Source organism: Pongo abelii, chromosome 12 (assembly GCF_028885655.2).
Source record: "Pongo abelii isolate AG06213 chromosome 12, NHGRI_mPonAbe1-v2.0_pri, whole genome shotgun sequence".
NCBI classification, from domain to species: domain Eukaryota; kingdom Metazoa; phylum Chordata; class Mammalia; order Primates; family Hominidae; genus Pongo; species Pongo abelii.
In genome coordinates, this window is record NC_071997.2 from 85,571,871 (window position 1) to 85,586,216 (window position 14,346).

General features: G+C 48.6%; 1 protein-coding gene across 9 annotated transcripts in view; it reads right to left on the reverse strand.

The window, feature by feature from the left end:
• The window catches only part of TTC7A (tetratricopeptide repeat domain 7A), a 159,649-nt gene that overhangs the window by 117,173 nt on the left and 28,130 nt on the right, over positions 1 to 14,346 (reverse strand). For 6 of the 9 annotated variants that reach the window (XM_054547586.2, XM_063713683.1, XM_054547585.2 and 3 more), the window contains exons 2-3: positions 8,439 to 8,602; positions 1,973 to 2,141 (exon numbers count right to left, since the gene is read on the reverse strand). In XM_054547586.2, the coding sequence (XP_054403561.1) occupies positions 1,973 to 2,141; positions 8,439 to 8,492 (223 nt within the window). In that variant the 5' untranslated portion in view covers positions 8,493 to 8,602. Of the gene's footprint in view, positions 1 to 367; positions 426 to 1,972; positions 2,142 to 3,331; positions 3,424 to 8,438; positions 8,603 to 14,346 lie in introns of those variants that run through there. The other 3 variants (XM_024242700.3, XM_024242701.3, XM_054547588.2) reach the window with 3 other exon arrangements.

The window sequence follows — 14,346 nt, forward strand, 5'->3', positions numbered from 1 at the left end:
CTGTGAACTCTTGTGGCCCCTGCTGCCACCACCCTCATGCTCACAGACGGAGTCAGGACCAATGACCAGTGTCCTCAGCCCCCGAAGGGTGTGGCCTCTACTCTGCATGGGAAGACCCACCGGATCCCCCAAACCCAGGCAGATCAACATCATGCACACCCTGGTGGCCACGTGCATGGTCTCAAGCACACACAGGTCAGGCAAACCTCAGCATGCTGGGCAGCAGGCGTGGTCACTGCAGCAGGACAAGGAGGAGGACAGGCACAGAGGAGGCAGGCAAAGGGGAGGCCATGTGCAGTCACTGGGGAACGGGAGCTAGTACAGCCCGAGACTGAGCAGCCCGCGCCGGCCGCGCCCGGCTCCTTACCTCCCCTGCAGGACCTCTGACCACCGGGACTGTGTTCCCCCAAGAAGCTGGAGGCATGCTGGAAAGAGGAGAGAGCAGGAGACAGGGGGCAATCTGTCCTGAGCCAGGCTCAGGAGAAAGTCCCGGAAAGGAAGCCCGAGGAAGGGGGTTCCGCTCAGGGCGTCCATGGCTGAAGGGGTTTCTAAGAGACCCGAAAGACCCAAATGCCAAATGCAGATCACCCCCAAGACTGGCCTGTGCCAGAGGCGCAGAGCGGGGGATGAGAGAGCAAAGGGAGAAGACCACCCACAGACCGGGCCGTCCCAGAAAGGCACCTGCCCTCCCGCTGGCTGGCGCTGGGTCCACCCACAGTGACCATCTTGCCAGGTTTCCTGGCATTGTGTGGACCCAACAGAAAAGGGATCCAAGGATCTTGGGTGGGTGAACCCCCTCAGAAGTCCCACCAGCCAGAGTCAAGGAGGGTGTGCCCTCCACAGATGTCACTGTCACTCCTCCTGGGACCCAGGGGAGACAGGGGAAACTGAGTGTGTGTTGCAGGGCCTTGGAGGACTCATATTCCAAGGCCAGAGTCAGAGCATGGAGGTTCTCATCCTGGCTCCACCATGAATCTGGGTAACTTTGGGCAAGTTATCCTCTCTGGGCCTCAGTTTCCCCACAAGATGGAGAGAATGTCCCTGTCTATAATAGAGGGTGTCACATACTCTACAAATGCCAGGCACCAAATGCCCACTGAGCCACAGGCATCTTTTCTAGACTTTTCTCTGGGGGTTGGTTTGTGCTGCACTAGGGAGACGATCAAACATCCAAGATTCCGGAGAGCAGGCTGGGCAGAAGGGCTCCCGCAGCCAGGGATCCAGGGAAGAAGGAGCCTGAAGCACAAAGTTTGGGGTAGGATGACTTTAACATTGAACACATTTGGGGTCCAGTTAAATGGCACGATTTCCCCAGCTGGGCTGTCCACAGCCCCCTCATAAAATTCCTACATCACCGACCCGTGTCCCTAAATCCCCTCCAGAGCACCCCTTGACCCTGGAAGGCTAAGAGCTCCTCCAGGAACTGGTTCTGACCTGTTCATCACTGGGTCTCAGCCCCTGCTCCCTGGGCCACTCACAGCAGTTATTTGCCCGACAAATAACTGAGGAGTGGTAGACTCCTATAGCATCCAACACCTGCTCTCCAGCGCCAGTCAGCAAAGCCAGCCTGCCAGTGAGAGGTCATACTTTGTAAACCTTTCTCAACCTTGCTACACAACTCTGCTGATGACTCTTGGTCATGGTAACCCTGGGAGGGCAGGTATTACAACCGTATCTTCCAAACAAGTAAACTGAGGCCAAAGGAGGTGAAGAGGTGATTGCCCAAGGGTACACAAAGTAGGGTAACTGTTGTTGACAGAGCCAGGGCGAGAATCTGAGTCTCCTAACATCCCACGCACCAGGCAATGTCAACATGGCCGGTTGCCACCGGCATCCACCTTGGACACCAGTGCCACGGCATGGGCACTACCAGGGGTGAAGAATCTGGACACGAGCCCAGCAGGGTCCTGGGAGTCAGAGTGCAACGAGCCGCACACAGTGGAGGGGAGCCCAGGCTGGCGCCTACAGCTACCTTTGATGACAAAAGCCTCCGACAGCAGCCGCATCTGATACAGGGGCTTGTTCTCCATGGACATGTCATCAATCCCGGCCCGCGCGTACATGCTGATGGCATCTCGGTATGAGCCCTCCACGTAATGCAGTTTGCCCAGGATCAGCATGGCCTCACACATGTACTGTGGCTGAAATGACAAGGACATGTTACCAGCGCCTGCCCCAAAGGTACCTTAGGGTGAACACCCCCCACTGAACCTGGACCCTGTTTGCCTCAGACCTTGCTCAGAACTCCCCTCCTCCTCCAGAAAGCCTTCTTTGATGCTCAAGCACATGCCGACAGCTCCCCGCTCTCACCCATGGTCTGCAGCCTACATTGTGGCTCTCAATGAAATTCTCCTATGAGTCCCTAATTGTTTCATGTGTGTGCGTTTTATGCCCCCAGCAAGACTCCAGAGACCTTGCAGACTAGGCCCTGTCTTCCCTCTCCCGAAGCCCCCCAAAGACTGCAGCCCGGGGGCCACTCAGAAGCTCAGGCATTTATTCTAAACACAAGTGGGAAGTCAGAGATGGAGCTAAGTTTTGTGGAGCCCCAGGCTTCTCATTTTGGGAGTCCTCTTGTGTACATGTATATGCAAATCATAATTAGGTGAAAGGCCTTTGAAACAGCCTGTGGGGACCCTGAAGCTCATGCCTCCCTCCACAGTGGCGAAGGGACAGATTGAGGAGGAGAGGGCCTGCTGCGTCACCATCCTCTTCCTATCAGAAATGGGTCAAAGTGCAGAATCACGGAGGCCAAGAGTGGCTGAATTTAAACCTGTTTTCTTTTCCTTCCTTTTGCAAAAGCTGCTTACATCTCAATCTCCACCCCACAGAGGAACTCTCAGGGCCTCCCTTAGGGCCTGCAGTGGTCTGGTCAGCCCTGATCACCCCTACTGTGGCTTGGGCTCCTGTGCTGCTGCCTGAGGGAGGCTGTGCTGGCCCTGGGCTGTGCCACCCTAGCGCGTGAGTTCTGACCTTGAACATGGCCCCAGTTCTTCTTGTGACCTCCCGCCTCTTCAGGCCATTTGCTCTGGCCCCTGCCTCTGATCTTGTCCTCAGCTGGCTCACAATGCCTATGGGCCAGGCCCTGGGCACTGCTCCTGCCACACAGGCACCAATCTGTCCATAAAGCTCCCCAAAGATGCAGCTTTGGTCCCACCCCTGGCATTAGTCACTGGCAGGAAGGTGCTACCCCTGTCTCCCTGCAGGGAGGTAAGAGTCTGGGGTCCCTGTGACCCCAGGGCAAGCCTCCAGCACTCCTTACCATCTACTGCCCTCTCAGAGGCCAAGAGAAATGAAGCATGGCACAGACAGACTCCGGGGAAGCCAAATTCACCTTCCCAACTGGTCCTTCTGGCTTTTGTAAATCCACATTCCTCTTTTGCCTGTGCTTCCTCAGGTCCCCTTCTCCCTGGCCTAACCAGATCCTCTTCTATCCTTTGGGGCCTTGCTCAGGCCCACCTTCTCCTGAAAGCCTCCTTGACTACCAGGGAGCTCCCTTCAGCTGAACTCCTCCAATGCCTCTACCAATGGGCCCATTCAGCCTCTGCATGCCTGACCTGCTCTCTCTATTAATTAACTCTCCAAAGCTGAATCTTTTGAGGGGATTTGCTAGTCTCCCCAGATAGGCCACCCACTCCCTGGGCCAGGGCCCCAGATGACACATCCCAGAGGTATGCAGCCCATAGTCCTTCCAAGCTGGGCAGTGACTCTGCATTCCCTGCACTGGTCTCAAGCCACAGGCTCATTTCCTCCCTGCTTGGGCTGCATCTTCCTCGTGGGTGAGGGAGAGATAATAACACCTACTCCTCACCGCCTATCACAGCAATGCTGAGGGCATTAATAGGGCAAAGTCCAGAAAAGAGCTTTGAACTTTTCTTTGGAAAAGAGCAAGATAAATACAGGGTATGCGTAATTATCATTATCCTGCACATGGAGACAAGGGCAGCAAGGCAGAGAAGGACATTTCAGGCATGCTGATGGGGTGTGGCTAGTGGCGGTTCCTGGAGGACCAGTGGCAGTTTACAACAGAGCTTCCACCAAGCTGGGGAAAAATTAGACAATGCAGGGCATGTTTTATAAAGCCACATTTACACTATTTAAAAAAATGCTCGGCCGGGTGCGGTGGCTCACGCCTGTAATTCCAGCACTTTGGGAGGTCCAGGCAGGCGGATCATCTAAGGTCAGGAGTTTGAGACCAGCCTGGACAACATGGTGAAAACCCGTCTCTACTAAAAATACAAAAATTAGCCGGGCATGGTGGTGGGTGCCTGTAATCCTAGCTACTCGGGAGGCTGAGGCAGAAGAATTGCTTGAACCCGGGAGGCGGAGGTTGCAGTGAGCCGAGATCGCGCCACTGTACTCCAACCTGGGTGACAGAGCGAGACTCCATTGTCTCCAAAAAAAAAAAAAAAAAAAGGCTCTTAGTTCTGAAAGGATATCTATCTTGCCCTTCAATGCTAAACGGTTTTTCTGTTATAGCACAGTAAGAGCAGAAGATGGTATCATTTTGCTGCTATTTTTTGCTTCTTAATGTCCTTACTTGGCAGCATTAAAAGTCCACTGCACTCTGTGACTTTTGAATGCATTTGAATGTGAAATATTCTTGGTCTATTAGTCCAACAGTCAGGGAACGGAACCCCTTGCCCAGTAGGAGGGTGCCACGGGGGAGGTCGCTTTACCAGGGGAACAGTCCCCTCTACTGTGTGGATCAGCGCATCGCCTACTCCTTTTGTGCCTCACTGTCTCTGTCAATAAAAGGGGAAAAAGGACTTCATGGAGATACCCAGGTATGAGGAAAGAAGGGATGAGGAAATACTTCACAGACTAACGTGGGAACTATTAAAGTGGGGGTGTGATCACCATCTTTCACATGAATCCAACTTTCCCAGTCATTATTTTATTTCCACCCCAGTATTCTGGGAGGCAGCACCAAGAAATGAGAGACAGCATTAGAGCATGGGCTGTAGACACCAAAGGCCTGGGTTGTGATCACCTTTCTTGGTTCTCAAGAGATGGGGCTTGGCAGGGCACAGTGGCTCATGCCTGTAATCCCAGCACTTTGGGAGGCCAAGGCAAGAGGATCGCTTGAAACCCGGAATCTGAGACCAGCCTGAGCAACATAGTGAGAACCCTGTCTCTACAAAAAATTGAAAAAAAAAAAAAAAGAAAAAGAAATGGGGCTAATAGTAAATACCGTTGCAGAAGGTTCCTTGGAGGCCTGCATGGGATGGTGCAAAGCCTCAACCAAGTGGAGAAGAGAGCTTAGGACAAGTGGCTTGTTTTCACTGATCTCCACACAACTCAGCTGGACAGGGTTTTAGACATCACCAAGATGAAAGAGTTTCAAGCTTTCCGAAGGAGGGGCCTCAGGGCCCACCTCTCCCAGCTCTCCTTCTCATCCAGCAGAGCTACTTGGATGCACAGGAATCCACCTGAGACTGCATCAACTGCCAAGAAAGGTCACCCCAACTACAACCTGATCTTTGAGGGTGAGATAGAGAATACTACAAATGATGGCTGGGCACGGTGGCTCATGCCTGTCATCCTAGCACTTTGGGAGGCAGAGGCAAGAGGAATGCTTGATCCCAGGAGTTTAAGACCAGCCTGAGCAATATGACAAGACTTTGTCTCTACAAAAAAATTTAAAAATTAGCTGGGTGTGGTGGTGCATGCCTATAGTCCCAGCTACTCAGGAGGTTGAAGCAGGATGATCACTTGAGCCCAGGAGGTTCAGTCTGCAGTGAGCCATGTTCACACCACTGCACTCCAGCCTGGATGACAGAGTGAGACCCTGTCTCAAAAAAAAATCCCACAAATGACATTTAATATGTTATTTTACAGATCAACATTAAGTTTTTGGCTCTGGCCTGGATAACAGTAAATTTCTCCACGTTATTGGTGCCTATGTATGTCTTTGTTTAACAAAATATGGTACAATTTGTATTTAATAAAACCATTGTCACAATACATGTGGTTACTATTCAGCCAGTACAAAGAATGAGACCATACTGGCATGGAGAAAGCTCTAAATAAAACTTCTTAGTGAAAAATATGTATCTTACAACTCTATGAAAAGAAAAATCTGTGGGTATATATGTTTGTAAATGCAAAAAGAAAGGCATAGGAGATGCACATCAAATACTGACCAGTGCTCAACTCTGAGGATAGGTGTGGGTATGAGGGTGAGGTTGGAAAACAAGAACTTTTTTTGTGTGTGTGTGAGACAGGATCTTGCTCTGTCACCCAGGCTGGAGTGCAGTGGCATGAACACAACTCACTGCAGCCTCAACCTCCTAGGCTCAAGTGACCCTCCAGCCTCAGCTTCTTGGGTAGCTGGGACCACAGGTGCAAGCCACCATGCCTAGCTAATTAAAAAAATTTTTTGTAGAGATGGGGTCTCACCATGTTGCCCAGTCTGATCTCAAACTTCTGGCTCAAGCAATCCTCCTGCCTTAGCCTCCCAAAGTGCTAAGACTACAGGCGTGAGCCATAGGCCAGCTGGGACTTTTATTTATCACTCAAATTACTTATTTGTTGACTGGAATTTTTACAATAAGCCTGAATCATGTTTATTTTTAAAACAATTTTTAAATATTTAATTTAATATTCAATTATTAATTTAATATTTTTAAAATGAAAAGAGGTCTTGGTGGGAAAAGCTTGAACCCCACCAATCTGGTCCAACCCTTTTGACCAGTAGATGAGAAACTGGAAGGTCTGTGGGGTCAAGCATGCTCAGGGTCAGGCAGCTATTTTAACCCAATACAGACCTCCCAGTGCTACAATACCTGTCAAGGAGCCTAAAAGCAGTAACCTTAAACTTCTAGTACACACTCCCCTCTCCCCTGGCCCTTTCCTCCCTTACAGAAAAAGCCCTGCACATCCCGGCCTGGTGTTCCAGTCTGCCCTTACTAGCCCCAAAGTACCTTTACAACCTTGTCTAGATCCAGCCCCAGAAGGATCCAATTCTAGTACTGCCATTACTCGGAGTCTGCTCTCGCTTATCCCCAAAGAGCATCCCCCTCAGACTTGCTTCCTCATGGATACCACTCCTATCACAGTCCACCTTGGAGGAAGGCTATTTACTTGCTGATAGGACTTATCTTCCCAAGAGAACTGCAACCTCCTTGAGGGCAGGCGTCCACACTGGATTCGTCTTGATTGCCCTCAGAGTGCACAACACAATGCCCTGCACACAGTACATTGGAATAAAAGGTTTAAGGAAGTGAATATATTACTTTGGAATAGCTCTTTAAAAATCAGCTGGGCGCAGTGCCTCACTCCTGTAATCCCAACGCTTTGGGAGGCTGAAGTAGGAGGATTGCTTGAGCCCAGGAGTTGGAGACCAGCCTGAGTAACACAGCGAGACCCTGAAGAAAATAAAGACAGACAGAAAGACGAAAGAAAGAGAGACAGAGAGGGGAAGGAAGCAAGGAAGGAAGGGAGGGGGGGAGGGATCACTTCCTCTTTGAGTTTTTTTTTTTATCCCCTCCCCCTCGAGTTTCTAATGACATACCCATGTCATTATTATAGCTCAGGATACATTGTAATCTAACACAGCCACAGCCTCAAACTTGGATGCACATATGAATCACCCAGGAGAGCTTGTTAAAACGCAGATTCTAATTCTTAATTGCATTTCCTTTTTTTTTTTTCCGCTTAATTGCATTTCTAACCGGCTCCCTAATGATGCCTACACTGCTGGTGGGTGGACCACATTTTGAGCAGCAAAGTCCAGAGAAAGTTGTGACTATACTCCTTCTGGGAGGGAGAGGTGGGTCCTCTACCTCCCTCAGTGTCTTGTACTCAGTAGGTGCTTGATAAATGCACGTGGACTTAAATGGGCTTGCCCTGTTATGGAGCTCTTCTGTCCCTAGCCAACTCTGCATGTTTGCCTGTTTCTAACTAGGTCACAGGTTCACTGAGGTTTTATTTCCCTGAGAGCCCCCTGACCCAAAGAGCCCAAAGGACCAGGCATATATTAAGTCAACCAAGCACTGTCCAACAGAAATATAATGTAAGCCACAAATGTGAACCACATGTGTAATTTAAAAATTTCTAGTAAGATTTTTTTAGTCACACTGAAAAAGGTAAAAGGTGAAATTAATTTAATAACATGTTTTATTTAACCCAATATATCCAAAATATACCATTTGAACATGTAATCAACATAAAAAGTTACTGCTCTTTTATATTCTTTGTTTTGTACTAAGTCTTTGAAACCTTGTGTATGCTTTATACTTACAGCACATCTCAATGTGGACTAGCCATACTCCAAGTGCTCAAGGGGCCACGTGTAGCCAGTGGCTACTGTAAGTGCAAGGGCAGCTTGTAAGAGAGACTTGTTGCTCAGGTGACCAAATGACTCAGGGAGGACTGGACAGATGGGAGGTAAGACAGATGAGGAGAGGAGGTCTCAGGCTTGAAGGCTGATGACTTACCGAGAGCCTCCCATGGTTAAGGATACTGCTCAGATAATTTTTGGCTTCGCTCATCTTCGGCTCATTCTTCTCCAGCAAAGGGATGGAGTCTTTTATTTTGGTGTGGTTCTCCTTCAAACACTGCTCCAAGAGGGCCTCAGCCAGCAGCAATTTCCCAAAGTCATCTGAAAAGCAAAGTAGGGGTCAGAGCAGCAAACCCTGAACAAGGTGGATAATGGAGGGAGTTGCACACTCCTGGACCCACCTAACCACCTATACCTAGTACATGAATGGCTCAGGTCTGAGAAAATAAAGGCACATTTTCCATAAATTTCAACAGCCTTTAAAGAAAAGACACAGGTATTCTACTATGGTCACAATACAAACTGCCCCTTTGGATTTATTTTCTGCTGTAGTTTAATGGTTGGAAAGACAGAGTTCCCAGGACTTGGGGACAAATTCCCAGAATTTCAGAATTTAAAATAAGGGACAAAGTCATACATACGCTGTGCTGTGGATAATAAGTTCTTAAACCAAGAAGAATTCTCCCCAAATGACTGAAGAGAAAAAGTACATGAAGTGGCTTAATAATGTACTTTCACATGCTCCTAATTTCTATATAACCATAATTGGTTTTCTCCATTTTTTAGTGTTTTTGTTTGTTTGTTTGTTTTAAACAGAGTCTCACTCTGCCACCCAAGCTGGAGTGCATTGGCATGATCATGGCACACCCAGGCTCAAGTGACCCTCCTGACTCAGCCTCCCAAAGTGCTGGGATTACAGGCGTCAGCCACCGTACCATCCAGTTTTTAAGGTAATTTGACATGACTCAGGATAACTTAGCAGCCATGGTAGAGTTAGGTGGGAAGCAGATCTACTTGTTGCCAAGGCAAATCCTCAAACATGTTGAATACCAGCATTTTCTGGAGTTCTCTCACATATTGGGTATACCCGCAAATGAGGGTAGCTCATTTGCATCCCTCACCACCTGGTAGGTGGTTTTATACTGCTTGGTTTAGTGAGCGCAGTGGCTCACACCTGTAATCCCAGCACTTTGGGAGCCCAAGGCAGGCAGATCACTTGAGGTCAGGAGTTTGAGACCAGCCTGGCCAACATGGCAAAACCCTGTCTCCACTAAAAACGCAAAAATTAGCCAGGCATGATGATGGGCACCTGTAATCCCAGCTACTCGGGAGGCTGAGGCAGAACTGCTTGAATTCGGGAGACGGAGGTTGCAGTGAGCCGAGATCGCACCACTGCACTCCAGCCTGGGCAACAAAGTGAGACTCTGTCTCAAAAAATAAAAATAATATACTGCTTGGTTTATTTGCTGCCTCCCTTTACCACACTGAAAACTCGTCTTGTGACCACTAGATTCCTGCTACCTACAGCAGAGGTGGCTCAAGCATGGGAGCTGGGTGTTCAGTGTGCAGGGTCTGAGGTCAAGATGGTTTCACCATGGCTCTTGGGTGGCTGTGCTCATTGCCCCGCCCAGCAACTGGGGTGAGGAGCAGGCCCACCATTCAATATAAGCACCGAGTAAATACCTGTTGAGTGAATCGGATCCTCTCAACTACCCCACAGGGAAGCCATCAGGATCAGGATCGAGAGTTAAGTGCCAATCCAAAAACATCCCTAGGAATGCCTGCTTGGTGCCATCTTTTTCAAAGTGCTCTTTTTGCTACCAGTACAGTGTTCTCAGATCTACAGGGCTGCCATTCCCTCCTCACTCTCAGGATACCACAGTTTGCTAACATCTCATAGCCACTGGTCCAAAACTGTATGCCTTAGCTGGGCACAGTGGTGCAAGCCTGTAGTCCCAGCTTCTTGGGAAGCTGAGGTGGGAGAATTGCTTGAGCCCAGGAGTTCAAGACCAGCCTGGGCAACATGGGGAGACCCTGTCTTTAAAAAACACAAAAAACTTCATGCCTCTGAAGAAGAATCTCTCACCATAAGGGAGATTTCCCACAGAGAACGGTTCTAAAGCCCAGAATCCCAAGAACACCATCGCAGGGGAGTTTCGTTCTGAAGGCACCTGTTACGGGATCCTTTGCTACATACCTCATGACTTTTAAAATTAACATTTTAAGGAAATGGTCAAAAAAGTACCTGGTTCAAACTATCATTCATTGCTGGCAGACTATAAGTTGGTAGAACCTCTAGGGTAATTTGGCAACATACATCAAAATTATTTTTGCACATCCCCATAGACCCAGTTAGTCAGAGCCACATTCCAGAGCTGTGGGCCTTGGGGAAAGTTGCTGCCTGCTTCTAACCTGCTTTGCCTCTGTAAAGCCAGGGGTGGGGTTTGAAGTCAGAGCCTAAAGAGGGAAACGCACCCCTCAGGACATTGGCCCCGCCCCCCCAGCTGGTCCCCACCTCGTTGCCCCCTTTCCTCTGTGCACTGGCAGGACTCGCGCCCTTGGGCCACCGTGCCACCAGACACAGCACCATCAGTGGCCATCCTGTGCACTCTGCCATCCACCTGCCCGGACCAGAGCTCCTCGCTTGGTTGAGCTGTTTGGTTGGATACTTTCATGCCAAGAGAAACCAGCTTCCTCCCCAGAGCATGCCCCTTTGGACCCAGGCAGCTCCAAGTGCAGCCGGCCATGGCCTGGTGCGGGTCTCTCAACGCTTGTGATCCAATACCAAGGAGATGAGTGCAGAAACTTAAGAGTACACCTTTAGAAATTTGACAGAGTAATTTTAAATCTGTTGAAATCTAACACTAAAAAATTGGGAGGTAGTACTTTGTGTATTTTTCTAGTAATTGATTTTTATTGTACTTTATGAAAGTATCAGAGATAACAGATTGGGAATTTATTTTGAGACAGGGTCTCTGTCACCCAGGCTGAAGTGCAGTGGCACGATCTCGGCTCACTGCAACCTCCACCTCCTGGGTTTAAAGGATTCTCCTGCCTCAGCCTACTGAGTAGCTGGGACTACAGGCACGCGCCACCACACCCAGCTAATTTTTTGTATTTTTGATAGAGACGGGGTTTTACCATGTTGGCCAGGCTGGTCTCGAACTCCTGGGATCAAGTGATCTGCCCACCTTGGCCTCCCAAAATGCTGGGATTACAGATGTGAACCACTGTGCCTGGCCAGATTGGGAATTTAAAGAAAACAAAATTGATCCTTCACCACATATCTCTAAACCATAAGAGTGACTGGCTACGAAAGAGGCACTAATATTTGTTGAAGGCTTAGTATGGGCCAGATGCTTTTTTATATAGCATCATTTCATCTCTACAGCCCTGAAAGGTAGGTATTATCACCATTTTATAGATGATAATAAAGATAGGAAACATTGTTAGGGTCACAGCCAGTAACAATAATAAAACATAACAGAGCTAAAAAATACCGTCTCTCCTGCATCCCATGCACAGCAGAGCTGCTGGTAATTTCAAAATAAACAACAGTCTTAACAACTTAAAAGAGTACGTTAAAAGCTAGTTGTAAATACAAGGACAGGGATAAGAACTCTCCTTACCTTCATATACCTGTGACTTTCAGACTATTTTGTTGATTGACACTTCAGGTCCTTCTCAGAAGGCTTTCTGCCTGCCCCTTTCAGCCCCCAACTCAATCTACTTGTTGTTTGTTTACCAGACACTCAGTAGGCAGCAGACATTCACTTTCTTTTCCTCCTTTGCTCAACTCTCCTCTCCCTGCCCTACCTCTCTCTTGCCTTCCTCTTTTCTTTCCAACTATTCTCAACTGTCCAGTCTATGGAACTGAAGGATGTTTCGGAATTAGAAGTTCTAGACTTTTAGTTGTTGAATAGGAATTCAAGCCTGGTGTGGTGGCTTATGCTTATAATCCCAGCACTTTGGGAGGCCGAGGTGGTAGGATTGATTGAGACCAGGAGTTAGAGACCAGCCTGGTCAACATAGTGAGACTCTGTCGCTACACACAAAAAAAGTTAGCTGAGGTTAGAGGTACATGCCTAGAGTCCCAGCTGCTTGGAAGGCTGAGGTGGGAGGATGGCTTGAGCCCAAGAGTTCAATGCTGTAGGGAGCCATGACTGTGCCACTGCACTCCAGCCTAGGCAATAGGGCAATACCTCATCTCTAGAAAATTAAAAAAAAAAAAAAAAAAAGAATTCAGGTGGATAAAGGCTTCTCTGTCCTTCCAAAGGGAAAACAAGTTGCTTTTTATCATCCTGTTGTTCGAAACCTACTCCCTATCCCAGTTCTAGTGAGGTGCTGCAGCTTCTCTCTACCCAGGGGCATTTAAGAAGACCTTCCCATCAGACCGATAGTGAATCTGACTCTGGGTGCTGATTATGCAGCCCTGCTCAGCACCTTGCCCTCAACAAAGCCCCAAAGCCCCACTTACTGGCCACCCAGTCTCCCAACCCCATCGTGTGTGGAAGGCCTCGGTGCCCACCTTCCTTACAGCCCCTTCAGCTCACATCCCCTCCAGGCCTCTCCAAGAGTGCCAGGTCACAGGGATACCCTTCAAGACCCCATGTCTGGATGACAGTGATCCCCTCTCCACAACCCACCCATTCACAGTCAGGAAACGTTGGTCTAGCCAGCCAGGCCAGGGTTCAGACCAGGCCCTTCCCCGCGGGGCAAACAGGCACAGTGGTTTCTGCAGCTGCTCACCTCCCCGGACTATAGAGGGCTGGGACCTGCCAACCACAGCCAGGAGGAAAAGGCTGAAACCAGCAAAAGACCATCTGCCTCAAAGAAACCCCTTCTAACTGAAACTGAAGAAATGTTCAAAACAATCTCCAGTCTTAAAAAGAAGAAGAAAAAAAGCAGGGCGGCAGGGAGGGTGACTACAGATTAAGAGAAACTCAAAGACTGAGCACGGTGGCTCACACTTATAATTCCAGCACTTTGGGAGATCAAGGCATGAAGATTGCTTCAGTCTAGGAGTTCAAAATCAGCCTGGACCACATAGTGAAATCCTATCTCTACAAAAAATAAAAAAATTAACTGGGCAGCTGGCCACGGTGGCTCACGCCTGTAATCCCAGGACTTTGGGAGGCCGAGGCGGGTGGATCATGAGGTCAACAGATAGAGACCATCCTGGCCAACATGGTGAAACCTCGTCTCTACCAAAAATACAAAAATTAGCTGGGTGTGGTGGCGCACACCTGTAGTCCCAGCTACTTGGGAGGCTGAGGCAGGAGAATCACTTGAACCCAGGAGGCAGAGGTTGCAATGAGCCGAGATCGCACCACTGCACTCCAGCCTGGCGACAGTGAGACTCCATCTAAAAAAAAAAATTAACTGGGTGTAGTGGCATACACACCCGTGATCCCAGCCATTTGGGAGGCTGAGGCAGGAGGATCACTTGAGCCCAGACTGAAATGAGCTATGAGAGTAAGACCTTGTCTCTAAGAATAAAAAAAAATTAAAAACAAAGTCTCAAGATGAGTAGAAAACAGGTATGTAATAAAGCAAGCACAGTAAAAGGTTAATAGGTACACAGGTGTTCACTGCAAATTTTTTCGACTTTTACTGTATGTTTGAAATTTTCATAACAAAATGTTGGGTGGGGTACAGAGACCTAACCTAACAATCAAGTGCAGTATGTGGCCTAATTTGGATACTGACTCTAATAAACTAATTGTAAAATGTAATTGTTAGATTTTTGTAAGGTGTAATAATGGTACAGTGGCTATATTTTTAAAGAGTTCTTATTGCTGGGTGTGGTGGCTCATGCCTGAAATCTCAACACTTTGGGAGGCCAAGGTAGGAGAATAGCTTAAGCCCAGGAGTTCGAGACCAACCTAGGCAACATAGCAAGACTCCATCTCTACAAAAAAATTTGAAAATTAGCTGGGTTTGCTGACGTGTGCCTGAGGTATGTTGCCTGGGCTGGTCTCGAACTCCTGTCCTCAAGTGATCCTCCCGTCTTGGCCTCCCAAACAGCTGGGACTACAGGTGTGTGTCACCATGCCTAGCTAATA